This window comes from Phocoena sinus, chromosome 20 (assembly GCF_008692025.1).
Source record: "Phocoena sinus isolate mPhoSin1 chromosome 20, mPhoSin1.pri, whole genome shotgun sequence".
Lineage (NCBI taxonomy): Eukaryota > Metazoa > Chordata > Mammalia > Artiodactyla > Phocoenidae > Phocoena > Phocoena sinus.
Window position 1 is genome coordinate 27,845,428 of NC_045782.1, and position 16,428 is coordinate 27,861,855.

General features: G+C 42.6%; 1 protein-coding gene across 5 annotated transcripts in view; it reads left to right on the top strand.

Moving 5' to 3' along the window:
* MSI2 (musashi RNA binding protein 2) overlaps positions 1–15,449 on the top strand; it is a 394,365-nt gene extending 378,916 nt beyond the window's left edge. The window contains exons 12-15 of one of the 5 annotated variants that reach the window (XR_004347246.1): positions 381–589; positions 2,355–2,427; positions 4,955–7,109; positions 15,439–15,449. Coding sequence is in view for 4 of the 5 variants with exons in the window: in XM_032615339.1 (XP_032471230.1) it covers positions 381–589; positions 2,355–2,396 (251 nt within the window). In the remaining variant the exon portion in view is untranslated. Of the gene's footprint in view, positions 1–380; positions 590–2,354; positions 2,428–4,954; positions 10,109–15,438 lie in introns of those variants that run through there. The other 4 variants (XM_032615339.1, XM_032615342.1, XM_032615343.1 and 1 more) reach the window with 4 other exon arrangements.
* Positions 15,450–16,428: the final 979 nt, after the last annotated feature.

Sequence of the window (16,428 nt, forward strand, 5' to 3'; positions counted from 1 at the left end):
TGTCTCAACGTGCCCAGATCTAGACAAGACTGCATGAGCATCAACTCAGATGTGAAAAAAAAAAAAAAAACTCTTTCTCTCTCTCTCTTCCATATATACCTCTATTTCTATTGTGATAATTTGGTGGGCAGTGAAGCACCTCCGGTTGGTTGCCGTAGTGTGTTGAATGATTGTTTTTTTCTTCTCTCTATTTTTGGAGCTCCGAGCTTCTTAGTAGTAGCCTGGGCTGAGTATTCTTGAGTCCCTGCTGATGTCTTCGCATGGCCTTGGTTCAGTGTTAGAAGTTGGGCCTCAGCTGTTTTTCTGGAGTGTTTGGCTTGTAATGACCGGTGCATGCGTGGCTTCTGGCCTCATACCCAGCTCTATTCTCTGCACACCAGTCCTGAATAGCTACAGTGCTCAACCGAATTTTGGCGCGCCCGCTTCCCCGGCAGGCTCCAACCCGGCGCGGCCCGGAGGCTTCCCGGGGGCCAACAGCCCAGGACCTGTCGCCGATCTCTACGGCCCTGCCAGCCAGGACTCCGGAGTGGGGAATTACATAAGTGCGGCCAGCCCACAGCCGGGCTCAGGCTTCGGCCACGGCATAGCTGTAAGTACCTTCCTGCCCCTGCCCTCCTGCCCGTGTCCTGTGGCACCCCGGGGCGGGTGTGCCAGAAAAGCCCAGAGGTGGGAGGCCAGGAGAGGGCAGCGGGCCCCCATCCGCATCACGTCAGCCATCCAGGGCTGAAGCTTCTTCGTTTAGGTGCTTCCTGAGCACCTGTGGGTCAGGCACGGTGTGCAGCCATGGGTGAGTGGAGGGAGTGTGGGCAGGTCAGGTTCAGATCACCACTCCAGCACGTCCAGCCCATGCAACCTTGAGCCACGTATATAATCCTCTGCTTCCCTGGCTGCCAAACGAATATAAGTGTTCCTCCCTCAAAAGATTGTGAGAGAATAAATGGAAACGGGATATGTCAGCTGCTGGCTCACAGTAGAGCCTCAGTATCAGCCCCCTCTCCTCGATCCCGGCCTCCTGGAGACTCATATGCGTTGGGACCTTGGAGCTACAGACCCGCCCCACAGGGTAGCAGCTTAGTCGGGAGAGTCACCACCCAAGGTCCAGAGGCAGCGCCGGGGCCTGGCACGTAGCGTGGGGTGCAAGCCGTGTCCCAGGAGGTTTCCTCCGCTAACGTTTCTTACAGTTTCCAGGTTCCAATAAGTTCCCATTTGCGTTCTGTAGCTGCGCCTGCCCCCGAAGGCCAGATGCATTTGATATTTGTAATGCTCTGTGGTTCTATAATCTCACTAATCCAGGCAATGGAAATTTGCTTAACAGATTTGCATGCTGTTTTCAGATTGTATTGTTCTTCCCCCTCGCAGTGTGTGTGAGCATGAATGTGCCTGAGCCCACTTACTCGCTTGTCCCTTCCATTCGGAAAACAGAAAATCGGCCAACCTCACCATCTTGGAGTCACTTTGATTTTGAGCTGAGTTGGGAGTGTCTGCTGTCCCAGGTCATGTCCCTGTCGGGAGAGCCCTGCCTCCCGAGCTGTGCTGGGGAGAACAGAACAAGGGCAGACGGTCTGGGCACCAGGGCAGCCCGTCCCTGACCCTGGTGTTAGAAGTCCTCCGTCCCCACCTCAAACGCACGTCTGTGCACTCTCATGCATGCACACACACTCTCCACACACTCACACACACACACACACTTCTGCCATCCCTGGCCTGTACGGTCCGGGTCCTTGTTCAATTCCACTCCCGAGCCGGTATCACTTAAGGCAGTAGTTTGATAAGTCAAATCCCCTCGGATCAGCTGTAGTACCAAATCCAGAGTAGTAGTATTCAGCTTCGAGCTGCATCAGTTTGGGAGACCGTCAGTCACCACGTGGAACACAGCTCATTTCCATTGTCAGTGCCCAGAAACACAGACCCTATTTGTTTATGAAAACCTCGGTCTCTGACCTGTGTGCTGTGGTGGTCTCTGAAATAAGCACATCGTCACGTTTGGTCTGCACGGGCCTTGCTTTCTCCCCAGCTGGAGCCGTTGGGACTGCGGACAGAGACACTGTTATCTTTGCTCGCTGGGGCTCAGGGCAACGGTGCCCATCATTTTCGGCGCAAGCCCCCGTTTCCTATCACCCACCCACCCCTGTGAATCTGGCTCTCAATTTTGCCCCGGGTGAGCGGACAGGCCGGGGGTGGGGAGTCGGGGCTGGGAAGGATGTCATTCTGGCCCCTCGTGGCACGGTGTCTCAGAATTACATATTCATGCTGGCAGCCACAATCTAGTCCTAGAGATAATTTCCTTTCCCAGAATATGACAATCTGTTCCCATGTATGGTGTGCTGATGACCTTAACAATTGTGCAATTTTAGGGACCTTTGATTGCAACGGCCTTTACAAATGGATACCATTGAGCAGGTGCTTTCGTTGCCATCTCACTCTGAGGTATTACCTTCTCTGCCACGTGTCTCGCCCGCTGGGCGTGTCCGTACATGTATGCGCCCTGGGCATGCAAGTACGCACGGCCCTGGTCTCCTCACGTCCACATCTCTCCTTCCTCTTTCTGGACCCCTTTTCAGGGGGGTGGGGGACAAAACAATCCAGTCTTTTAATCTCTCATCCCTCCTCCAGCTTAAAGCATGACCCCACTTTTTTTCTTTGATTCTTTTGATTCCTCTTCTCTATCTTTCCCACCCCTCATCTTTCTCTGTCTTGAAATACAATCAAGAGTATGGGAAACTGGAAGGAGATTTTGTGCTGTGCCCGTCCCAGGGGGACGGAGGCAGGGAACCGCTGAGCTTCTGCCAGGCCTGGGGGTGGAAGGGCGGGCAGGATCCTGCGAGCTGGCCTTGTGGGTTGCTGGGCCCTTTCAGCTCCCCAGAGCTCGCTGGGCTCGGCCAGTGGGGTTCATGCAGTCAAACAGCCAGACTCCATCTTTTAGTGAAAAGAAAACATTTTTGCCAGTAACTACTGAGTAATCATCCAGATTACCGCACGAAAAGCAAATTAAATTAACGACATCACCTGCGATACATGGCTTTGGATCCCTGCCAGTTTCCTAACCTTTTAAACTGAGCTCAAGTTAATTAAACATTTTCAAATCACTTTGATGGGGATGTGGAAGGGGTGGAGTGGAGGAGAGGGGAGGTTGGGGCGGTCAGCGAGGGAGCCTCTTACCACGTTCTCACTGAAAATGAGTATCCATCATTCCCGGGAAGAGCTCCAAGGAGAGCGGTTCTCTCGCGAGAGCTAAACGTGACCCGTGTTAGCGAGTCAGTCTGAGGTCTTGAGATATAAGTCTGTTTCTTTGGAGGAGAGAGGGCGACAGCCAAGGCCTGGGAATGGGTCCCACTCATAGAATCCCAGCGCTGGGGCGTGCACGCCTTTCACTCCAGGAGCTGGGACGTAAAGGAACAAGGCCGGAGATGGATTTGCCACTTTGGTTCGCAGTCAGCAGGATGCCCCTCCCGTAGGGGGTTGCTTCAGGCCCCTGAGCCAGCCAGGACTCAGTAGGGTGGGCCCAGCTGGGGGACCAGGTGGAGCTGAGCTCCGTAAATCTCTTGAATTTCTCTAATATTGCTGCTAAGGAATCACCTCAACTAACGCAACTGCCTCTCTTAACCAAATAAACCCCGTGTGTGAATTCTCCCCACCCCTCGCCTACACTTCCCTTCCAGCACTGACCCAGCCATCGCTGGCCGGCCGGAGCCAGAGGCCACTAACAGTGTGAAGGAGGGCTACTCACGACTAATTAGGCTGGGTCTGGGGGCCCCAAGGGAACTAAGATTCCTCTGAGAGCAAGGCAGACTCATGTACCCAAGAACGTTGGGGATGGAAAGTGGCTCCAGCCCTTTGTAGAATCAGTTGATGAGGGGATTGAACAACTACCAGCGCTTCTTCCCTCCCTCCCCTGGAAGTGGAGGGTGGTGTAGGTTTCCTCCCATCTCCTCCCCACACCCTCCAAGGCCTCTGCAGCGTTTCCGTGGGGGTCGGGGGAGGGCCGGGCAGCCTCGCTCATCCACCTTTAGGACTCAGAAGGATGGAATAGACGAGAGCGGAGGTAACCGCCTGCCCCCTCCAAAATGATTAAGTGGGCCAACTGAGTCACACGGCCGCACCAAAACACACACTTTGTCCCCAACAGAGGTGACCCTCAGCCGTTTAGTACCATCCATGAAGGAGGGGCCCAGGCTCACAGTCAATTCAGGGAGATTCGATTGGCAAGTCTGTGAATCCCGGGCCTGTTTTTATTTCCTAGAACCAAAGCTGGTTATTTGTTGTGAATGTTTTTATGTGTCCTGACCTTGAGTCTTTGGTATGTAATATGATTTTTTTTAGTAGAAATATGCATTTTCAGTTATTGACAGTCATTGATGGGTATCTCATAAAGACAGAAGTTTTTAAACATTAAGCTTTGAAAACAGAAGCTTAACCAGAGCTGCTTTCTCCCCAGCAGCAGGCGTGGCTCCGATCACAGCCCAGGCTGTGACCCCAGTCAGCGGTTAGCCTGGCCATTTTCAAATGTCCTCAGTAGCCCAATGTAGCCATACTTTGAAAGCTCTAGTTAAGCTGGGACGAAGTGAGAGAGTAGCATGGACATATATACACTACCAAATGTAAAATAGATAGCTAGTGGGAAGCAGCCACATAGCACAGGGAGATCAGCTCGGTGCTTTGTGACCGCCTGGAGGGGTGGGATAGGGAGGATGGGAGGGAGGGAGACGCAAGAGGGAGGGGATATAGGGATATATGTATACATATAGCTGATTCACTTTTTTGTACAGCAGAAACTAAGACAACATGGTAAAGCAATTATACTCCAATAAAGATGTTAAAAAAAAAAAAGAAATAGGAAAAAGATAAAAAATAAAAAGTTGGAGTCAATGGTATGCTCGCCTGACATTTCTTCTTTCTCCTCCCACCCCCACTTTTTGTTCTCTTCTGGACGCCCTCGACCTTCTATACCCTGCAGAGCATACCTGGATGTCCAGGCAAGACTGGGCGAAGTTTCTGAGTGGCCCTTTGTTTAGGTGATGTCATCAGACCTGTTCCCCCACCAGCCTCACTCCCCATCCCAACCAGAGATGGCTCACTTCGGATCGAGGGTGGACTGCATCTCATCATCTCATGGATCTGCTGTAATATAAGACAACGGCTTTTAAATGTGTATATATCCCATGATTTTGGTTTTGTTTTATTTTTGTTTTTCTTGATGGTTTCCCTCCCTCTTCTCTCTTCCCCCTTCTCCTTTTAAATCTCTTCAGATCACATTTGGTAGTGATTTTGACTTAGTGCAGTAGTCATATAGCTTTAATATCTAGTTAAAAGCTAACCATAGTATAATTGTTATATTAAGGTATTTTTTTTTTCTTAAAAAATTTTTTTTTCGCTTGTTTTAATTCTGTTCTCACTTTTCAAGGATGCTGAGATGGTAATATTACTCTCAATATTTTGGTACCAATTCTGAGACTGTATGAATTTTCAGGTGGAATTTGAGCACACACAGAGGCGAGGTTGTGAAATATGGAGCGGGAGGTGGGCGTCAACTTTCTACTTTGCATTGTATAAGAAGTGAGATGTAGTAGGCTAATTAACAGACTATAGCGGTTCTTTTTTGTGCTGTCTCTTTGTTAACCTAAGTATATCTATTTTCGGCAATAAGGTAAGGACGACGATGTTTTGAGTGTCCTCCTTTTCTATAAGTGCTTTTTTTCTGTTGAAAGAGGTGATATTATAAGGTTTTTTGCAGTTGTGAATTCTAAAAAAAGAAATGTTGTAAATACAATTCCATTAACTACATAGAAACTATTAAGAAAGAGAGAATCAAAAATATTTTTGTGAGGGAGTCGGTCCCCGGCAGTTTGATGCTCTGTGGATGGAGGAGGGGAGTAACAATAAACCAAGTCAGTGACTGAGACCGAAGAACACCCAGCTGCCAGGCCGACCCCACGACAAGTTAGAACACTGGTTAGCTCCTCTTGTCTGTGTGATAGACCTAAGAACTGTATTAGTGTCATACCAGCATATTAACCTCTCGTCTGTGCACAGCTTCCAACGTTACCGTCTAGTTAGATTTTTATTTAAAATATGAAAAACTGCTTTTCCCAAGACGTTTTTTAAAAACAAAGCTACAATTTTAATATTTAACATATTTAATGTTTCAAAGCACACCTGTTTGGCTTGGGTGGGGCGGGGCGGGGGGACATTCTTTTTCAGTCTTAATTTTTAAATATTTCATCATTTTCTATTGTCCAATCATTTCAGCACCTCCAAAGGTCCCTAGGACACTTTGCCTCTCTTCTTCCCCTGTTCCCTATCCGCCCCCAGCTCTGGGGGCCCGTGGGCCAGGAGTGGATAAGCCTGCATTAATGAAACCTTTTCTCCATTCACTTTCTATTTACCAATTAGGAAAGCAATCTTTTGGTTTTGTTTCTTTTTTTTTTTTTTTTTTTTAATACCTCAGTGCTGCAAGTATCACCAGAGAGGCTATGGAAGAATTTTTTTTTAATTTATTGTAGATGTAAACAGAATTTAAAAAAATAAAAAGTATAAACATCGCTGCACTGTGACTGGTGGGAAAAACTGACCGTTTCCTGTTTGCACATGTTGAACATTTGGCTGTTATAATATATGGTCCTCAGATGGGGAAAGATACTTATGATGAAGGATATTTTTTAATTTAACTTTTTTTTAATGTTGGTCATAGGTCGGCAACAGCAACTATAGAAGTACAACTCAATAGATGGCATTAAAACATATTGTAGTGTGGATATATATTTTTTTCTTTTTTAAAATGTGATATTGACGTTTTATTAATATTTTTTAAATTGTTACGTTTATAAATTTGGTACTTAAGGCACAGCCAGTATGAGACACTGAATGCGACATTTATTATAAAGAGCTGCTGCACTCCTATTTTTATAAATTTTACTAACAAAGTAGACTAATGTAGACATTCACAGACATGGTAGGGTAAAAGCATCTTCAAGCAAAAGGCTCCAAAATGCTAACTCAGAAAGAAAGAAAAAAAAGCCTTTTTCAATTTTAATTAAACAGCAACATTTTTTTAAAAAAAAAAATCACGTTCTTTGTTTTTTCCAATAAAATGTTAGGTTGTTTGGTGAGGGGTTTTTTTTTTGTTTGTTTTTCTTTCTTTTTTTATTTCCAAACAACCAGGCTAAGTAAAATGCTGGGCGCTTTTAAAACATCAAAACTTGTTCAAGTAATAAAATAACAAAATAGAAGTTTTATTTAAAAAAAAAAAAAAAGCAAGAAAAAAAAAGAGCCAATAAATTCCCAGAAATTCAGTGTCTAGACTAGGGAATTTAATTACTATTTTGTCCATGTTGATGATGTACTATACTACCCTTCCTTCCTCTGCATCCCCCATCACCTCATAGAAGACTCTTTGTTGATCATTGTCTGTTAATAATGTATAAAATGGCTATCTTGTAAGCGTGCTGTCCTGGTACTAGTGTAGTGACTTTTTTTCTCCTCTTTCTTCTAGGACATATTGATAGGTATAAGGTAATTAAGATTTAAAAAAATTAGACATAGTTATTCAGATTTAGGACCAGTAAGGATAGAACTTTCTCTTATTTATGAAAAAAATGCTAATAATTTGGGGGCAGTTTTTTCCTTTCATTTTTTTTTTTCAATTTCAAGTTTTAATTTTATTTTTGCCGATCTGATGTGTTTTCAGCTAACCCAAGGTCTCACGATGTTCAGATGCCGGTAGACTCTACGGCGTTTTGTAGATTCCCACCCCACCCCCCAACTGTGAAGGGGTGTGCCATACTACCTTAAATGCTAACGCTAGATATGCAAAACTGGATTTTTTTAATTTATTTTTTAAAAGAGGAAGGCATGGTATATTAAAATGATTTTACTAAGAGAAAAAATATTTTTTTAAGAATGCTCAGAAGAAATTGATAATCTGTGTGAATATGTTTTAGATGTTTATAATACCTTTTGAAGAGACCCAGTAGCCCATAGCACAAATCTCGTGGAAATCTGATATGTTTTAATGTGGCTACCTAGGTTAAGGTTCACATTAGTCCCCCACTCATCTAGAAGTCCATTTTGGAAGATTTTTGTAAATTATTTTAGCACTGACGTTTCAGCCTTGTCTTTGTTTCAGTTAAGCTCAGTGGCGAACATGGGAACCACCTTTCACCTTCCCTGGGGGAGAAACCCTCTTGGCTGATGGCTTTTCCCCGGAATCATAAAGTAGCCACCGGGTGACTTTCTGGCTTCTAGATCCATCTGCCTGGGGCCCCCAAACTCCTCTCCTCCCACGCAGAGGAGAGTGAGTTGCGTAAGCTCCTGGACCCATTCCTGGTTCTACCTGGACTTGGAGTTGATGGGGATGACCAAGTTCCAGGTCTCCTCTCCAGGAGCTTCCACCCACCTGGCTTGTGGCCTTCCTCACACCCACTGGGTAAACCAAACAGCCTCGCTCTCTATCCCAGTCGCTCATCGGCTTGATTCAAACGAAGTCCCAACAGGCCTTTATGTTCCTATCCTTCATAACCTTCATGTTAATTTGAACTCGTAGCTTGGACTTTAAGGTAGCATGGCTCTATTGCTGTCAATTTAATGTTTCACTGCACAGCAATTCACAGCCAGTGAATGTTACACACATCTTGCTAGACTAGTATAAAAATCATTGGGTAATTGTTGGTTCTAATGACCTGAAAGGTGTTCAATTTTTGTTTTCAATTTTGTTTTGTTTCTTGGGCTTTTTTTTTTTTTTTTTTTTTGGTTCTCTTTTCATTTGGGGATTAAAAAAAAATTTTTTTTTTCTTTTTTTGGTTCCAAATAGAAAAGCAAAACCTATTTTGATCTTTAGTGCAAACGAGGGCTAGGGACTTAGCCACCACCCCACCACACTGCTTCGTTCTGCCATTCACTCACTGCAGCGTAATCAAGAATAAAGCAATATAGTTTACTATATTTTTTTTATTGAAGGTCAGCCATGCTTTCTGTATTATATTGCATATGAAATTGTTTACAAAAGAAACACTAACATACTTCTCTTTATCAGTTGGGAGTGGCGCGCAGGGACAGAGGGAGGCTGGGGGGTTGGGTGGGGCAGGGAAGAGTTTTTTGCTTTCTCTAATGTGCTTCACAAGCCAGGCTACCTGCCAAGGAAGGCTGAAGCAGGGTGGGGGGTGTTGAGAGCAGAGGGACAGATGCAGGCAAGCACATGGAAGAGAGATGCTGGCAGGCTTCCCCCATCCCCCTGCTCCAAACAGAAAAGAAGCAGAAAGTCAGCTCAGCCCAGTCCTGGGCACCGACACTACACAAGGAGACGCTGTACGTTAAGCGATACTTTAATACTGTATATGTTTGTTTTCTTTTTCTTTCTTTTTTTTTTTTTAACCAAAAAAAAAAAAAAGTAAGTAAACTAAAACAAAAATATATACGTAGACCCCACCCCTCTGGGGAAGCAACCTTAATCCAAACACCTGGCTATCAAATGATCAGAATGTATTGTCTCGGACAAGAGTTTGTTTCCAGGAGGCAGGGGCGTGCGTTTGGGGGTGGGGGGAGGGGGATGGGGACTGAGAGACAGAAGTTTCAGAGCCTTCCAGAAGGCTGTCTGCTACTGTATTCTGTACATACTGTACCATCCTGTGTGGAATCTGTGAGTGTCCTCTTGAGTAGCGTGGGCTAGCCAATCTGCCGTTCATGGTGTATTGTAAACTCGGAATTCCATATGTAATAGGATGCAAGTCTAAGCGTTTCATGTGGACATCAATGTATCTAAATAAAACTTTCCCTAGCACTGTGGCTGACCTCACCCTTACTTTTATACTTTAGTATGAAACTGATGACAACTTTGGTAGTGAGTATTTTTTTTATATATATACATATATATGTATCTATATATATATATCTCAAGCATCTTTCAGGTCTTTGTGTGTGGCTTTCTTAAAGCCCTGTTGTAAAAAATTACTATGTGGATGGCAGTCTCTCACATCACAGATGTGGAAAGTATAATTTTATATTTGTATTTTCAAATAAATAAGTTTGTGAAAGGTTTCCATCCTCTACTGTGGTCCAGAAATCAGTGTTTGTCTGACAAAAAAAAAATAAAATAAAATAAACTGTTTTGAACAGAGTTGTTTGGTGTTCTTTCACATGTGGAGGAGGGCTGGGTGGGTGGGGGGGCCCGCTGTTGATTGGTTTGGGGAGGGTGTCATCAGTCACACCTCCCTCCTCTCACCCCTCAGTGAGAACACTGGTCACAGGGCCTCTAGCAGAGAAGAAGCCCTTTCCCTGTCCCCAGGGAGCTTGTGGACTTTTTCGTGTGTGTGTGTGTGTGTGTGTGTGTGTGTGTGTGTGTGTGTGTGTGGTGATTATTTTTATTTCACTGAAGTATAGTTGATTTACAATGTTAGTTTCTGCTGTACAGCAAAGTGACATATATATATATATATATATATATATATTCTTTTCTATCGTGCAACTATTTTTATGAAGCGTTAAGAGAGTATTGCAGTGGAAGAACAGGCGGAGAGTACCTCAGAGCCCGTGGGTGAGCAGGAAATAAGCACCATGGTCCTGTGAGGTCGCAGGACCCAGATGGTGGCAGTGTGCAGAAGGAGGTGAGTGGCTTTCCGGGTGGCTGGCCTCAGCTAGTGATCAACAGCCTGCAGGAGAAGGCCACAAACCAACTTCCGTGACTCTTGAGTAGGGATTGAAGGGGTATAGGAGCCCGGCCTTTGCCCTCAAGGAGTTCAAAGTTTTGCCTAATGGAAAAAAATTTTGTAGAATCACAAAATTAAAGGTGTAGAAATAGATGGTATACGATACTTCCCACCTTCCCGCTCTATCAAATCGTTGGGAGAAAACAAAAGAATTGAGACACAGTTCTTTGAGGGCAAGTCCCAAGACCTGGTGGTAGCAGTCAAAGCATGATCTGAACCAGAGGGTTTCTTGGCTTTTAAGGCAGTTTGTAAGGGATGAAGTATAGGCCCGCAGCTGCTTCCTCGAGACCTTGGGTAAAGCCAGACTCCCCAGGGCATGTACTCTGTGGGTCCCTCTTCCAATTTCCTGTCTCCTGATTATTCCAGCTTTATCATATGGGCATTTCTGCTACTCAAAGGGCTGAGAGAAGAAGATGGAAGATTCCCCTCTTTATTTAAAGCTGGAGGTAGGAGAACTGGGTTCCTGGCCCACCTCTTGTATGTCCACAGGCAAAGCCTGGGCACTCTGCTGTGTTTTGTTACGTTGAGGACAGGAGAGGAAAGTATAACCCTGCTGTCCCACAGAAATGAAAGACCAGTGAGAAGTTGAGAATTTCCTTCCTAGAATTCTGAGAAGAGTGGGGGCCGAAGACACGAAAAAGGTCATTTTCTCCATCCCCTCCTCTTGATTGTTCAGCTCTGAGAAAGGTAAGGCCCAAACCTATAGCCCAGAAGCCTAAGGAGAGGGGGGGAGCAGGAGCACCACTGCCTGTCTTATGTTTTCCTGTTCAAGGAGGGTAGGGTAATTTGGCTATGGTCATACTATTGCTGAATGGCAGAACTGAGAACCCAGGACATCCTGCCCCTGGGTGTAAGCCTAGTAACAAATGTATCAGTGTTGAGTGTGCCTGGTTGGGGGGGGTGGGGTGGAGGAGGGGGCCCTCTAAGTGCCCACCTGAGGCAACGAAATGTACCCCAAAAGGGGCAGAAAAATATAAGCATAATAAGCAAAGTAAGGAACTTGATCAGGGAATCTATCATTATCTAATAAATGAGAATGGGTTGAATTTTCTACCATTACAAAACAGAGGGATGTGTTTAGAAAAGCAAAATCCAGTAGTGTGTTGTTACAGAAACTCACATGATTCAAAAAAAGCTGAAAATAAAGGGGCAGCAAAGAGAAAACAGGTAAATGTAAACAAAAAAGGGCAAGAATTGAAATGTCAATATCAGAGTGGTATTAACATTAAAAGCACTCAAAAGAATATTCTGTAATGACAAACAACTCTATTAAAAGAATATAAGGGGACTTCCCTGGTGGCACAGTGGTTAAGAATCTGCCTGCCAATGCAGGGGACACGGGTTCGAGCCCTGGTCTGGGACGATCCCACATACCGCGGAGCAACTAAGCCCGTGCGCCACAACTACTAAGCCTGCACTCTAGAGCCCATGAGCCACTACGGAGCCCATGTGCCACAACTACTGAAGCCTGCACGCCTAGAGACCGAGCTCCAAAACAAGAGAAGCCACTGCAATGAGAAACCTGCACACCGCAAGGAAGAGTAGCCCCCATTCACTGCAACAGAGAAAGCCCACGCACAGCAACAAAGACCCAATGCAGCCAACAATAAATAAATACATGTATTTATTTATTTATTTAAAAAAATAAAATAATATAGGGAATTCCCTGGCAGTCCAGTGGTTAGGACTCCAGGTCTTCACTGCCAAGGGGCCCAGGTTCAATCCCTGGTAGGGGAACTAGGATCCCATAAGCCATACAATGAGGGCAAGAAAGCAAAAACAACAACAACAGAAAGAATACAGAGGTGATAGACTCTGCCTCAATTACCAGAAGCACTAAACATTAAATCAGAAACCAGAATTGCAAAAAGAACTTGATAAAAATTAAACCATAATTATAGAGATTTTAGTACACCTTTCTCAGAACCAGACATTTTTAATAGACAAAAATAAAGACATAGAGGAATTGAATAATGCAATTAGTAAAAAATCTGATGACCTATATAGCATCTTTAAAAAGAATGTACATTTTTTGTTGTATATCCCTATATACAAAAATCAATCCAATACTTGGCCAAAATAATTATTGTTATTTTAAATTAATTGTTAATAATAATTATTAATATTAATACTAATGTTAATTAACTTAAACAAGTAGTAATTTTGTAGTCTACATTCCATTATCATAATCCAGTAAATTAGAAACAAAGTGTGGCTATAACCAATATAACTGCACAGTAATCAAGAAACAATTCTGTACATTGTTGGATCAAAGAGGAAAATTTTTAAAAATACAAACTGTCTAGAAAGCAACAAAAAGCACGCATTATACATGAACCTATAACATACAGCAAAAGGTGACTCAGAGGGAAATGCATAGCTTTAAATGCCTTCAGTGGAAAAATTGTATATTTTTCAGTGAAGGACCTTTTTATTCATCCTAAAGTAGCAAAACAGCACCTAAGAAACTAGAAGGATGCAACTGATAGAAGCTGAAAGCTGTAAAGTAGAAAACAATAAAGTCATCAAAGGGATAAATAAATCCAAAAGTTGGATTTTTCCAAACACTAATAAAATAGACAAATCACCCTAAATAAGAGAGGAAAGAGCAAAAATACAAGGAACAAGAAAGGAGACAACCACAAGTAATGGAGAGAAAAGAATACTTAATGGCAACGAATCTAAAAATTTCGAGGAATTAGAAAATTTCCCAGAAAATATAAATTACTGAAACTGGTGAGATGTAGAAAGCCAAAATAAATTTATTACCACAAAAGATATTGAAAAAGTAATTAAAGATCTAATATTGAAATATGGACTGGGTACAAATGGGTTTACAAGTGAGTTTTATCTAACTGATAATTCCAATGCTATTTAAACTATTTAAGATGATTTTAAAAATATGGAAAGCTCTCCTTTCCTAACATAGATTTTTTTTTTTTTTTTTTTTTTTTTTTTGCGGTACGCGGGCCTCTCACTGTTGTGGCCTCTTCCGTTGCGGAGCACAGGCTCCGGACGCACAGGCTCAGCGGCTATGGCTCACGGGCCCAGCCACCCCGCAGCATGTGGGATCCTCCCGGACCGGGGCACGAACCCGCGTCCCCTGCATCGGCAGGCGGACTCTCAAACACTGCGCCGCCAGGGAAGCCCCCCTAACATAGATTTGATGTCAAAACCCAATATAGAAATAAGACCAAAAATACATCTACAGACTTACAAGCTCAGATGCAAAAATTCTAAATACAATGTTAGCAAAGAAAATCTAGCAATGTGTCAAGAGTATAATATAGTATGACCAAGTAGGATTTATTTCAAGGTTGCAAGATATTTCAATACCAGGAAAGCTATCAACATGATCTGTTACACTGGCACACTAAAGGAGAAAAGAAAATATGATCATTAACAGTAGATACTCACAGAGTATTTGAAGATACAACAGCTATTACTAATAAAACCTTGAAAAGTTGAAACAGAAAGCAATTACATACAACATAATAAAGTCTATTTACCAAACCCAACAGCAATTATCCTCAGCAGTGAAACACAAAACCAATTTCAATTAAAATATGACCCTTTTAGAGGAGCTGCTATCACTATTAATATTTAATATTATCTTAGAGGTTCTAGAGAAAGCAATAAGATAATAAAATAAATCATATAAACGTTAGGAGGAAAAGATAAAGATATGACTATATTCCTAGAAATCGAAGAGATTCCAGTTAAAAAAAAAAACAAACATAAAAATTGCTACTGAAATTGGTGTAAAACTTTGGTAAGGTGACTGGATAGAAGATAAATATACAAAAATCAGTTGAACTCCTATCCAGTAATAAGTATCTGGTATTGGAAATAGGAAAACATATTTAGGGATAAACTATATTTTAAAAGTATACGATCTAAAATAAGCAAATTATAAAATATTATTAAAAGCATTAAAATAAGATCTGACAAAAATGGAAAGATCACATTCTTAAGTGGAGAGATCTAATTATAAAACTTCAGTGCTCCCAGATTTTATATATACTGTATTTAAAACACAATTCTAAAACCCTCACAGAATTTTTTAACTTGTTTAAATAAATCTTCAAGTTACATAAAAGAATAAATGACTCCCAAATTGCAAGAAAAGTATTAAAAAGGATAATAATGTTACCTGTATTACTAGATATCAAGGCTTACCCTCAGTCACTTTATTCTCTTCAGTGTTGCCAAAGGTAAAGAAAAAGTCAGATAGATAAGTGGAACAGAATAAATAATCCGGAAATAGATCTTGGTATATAGAAGAATTTAATAGTGTATGATAAATGTAATGAGTAGTTTAATTCTGTTGAAAAAGGGTAGATTACTTAATATAGAGTACAACCATAACTGGCTTTTCAACAAGAGAAAAATAGAAGTTGACTTCCAACATACATTATTCATAAAAGTAAATTCCAGATGGATTAAGGATTTAAATGTAAAACTTAAAAAAAAAATTCTTGCAAGGAAATCTACACCATTCATGCATAATCTAGTTTTTAACTTAAAATCAGAAGCCCAAAAGCCATAAAAGAAAATATATTATAAAAACCTTTAAAACTAAAAAAAACTTAAACTTTGCATATGACAAAGAAACTTAAATAGCCCAGTGACAGATTTGGGAAAAAAACATTTGTAATGAATGTAGAGGACAAAGGTTAATACACACAGAGCACTTATGAATTGACGAGACAAAGGTCACCCAATAGATAAATGGGCAAAGGATAGGAAGAGGTGATTTGCAGACAAGCCACCAAATGGCTCAACATATGAAGCATATGAAAACGTGCTCAAAATCACAAATAAAATGGGGAATAAAAAAGTTACACTCATTAATCTGATAGAAAATGCAAGGAGCTATATACCTACTGCTGTAAAATAAAGGGTATTTTTTCTATTGCTGCTATATACTGCTGCTAAAAATATGGTGTTGGGTCTTTGGGGGAAGACTTGTTCAGCCATCACTGGGATCTTGAGGGATATTCCCCACGTCTTCCTCATCAGGATCATTGAGATTGCCCAACCAGAAGTGCATTTTTAATAGCCTTCCCATCTGCCCACATCATCTTCCCTTTCAAGGTATTGTAATATGGAAAAATGATTATATATTATTTTCTGAATGTTTTGTACTCTGCCTTCCCTTAGAAGTAAGCTAAGCCTTCCCTGCCTCTGCTATTACAGCCTACAATATTATAAAGACACTTTCTCCAAGATTCTTATCACTTCCAGTCGGCCAATTTTTCTTTGATGGTCAGAATTGATTACAGAGTGGCTAGACCACTCATCATTTCCTCTACCTCCTGGGAGATTAAACGGTTGGGCAAGTCAAAAGCAACAGTTGGAATAGATGCCTCTTTGGGGGCATCCCTCATCTGCCGATGCCCTCCACCAACCCTCTAAAGGTGGCTGAGGATCAGGGAAGAGGAGAGGAAGAGGCTTGTGGCTGCACCAAGCGGCCTGGCTTTCCTGCTTCCCTCGCCACCCCTCCCGCAGGTCTCTGGTTAATTGCTGTGACATATCGACAGGCACTCTCTGAGGAAAGAGCAGGCGAGCTGGCCCACAGCATCCCAGCTCAGCAATCATCGCTGATTAAAAACTAGTTACAGAGCAATGAAGATGGAATCTTGCATTAACCAAATGACCCTGTCCATGGCCAAGCCCAGATAGATGGCAGTGATTATGAGAGCATCACTTACAACGTCTGCAAACGTTA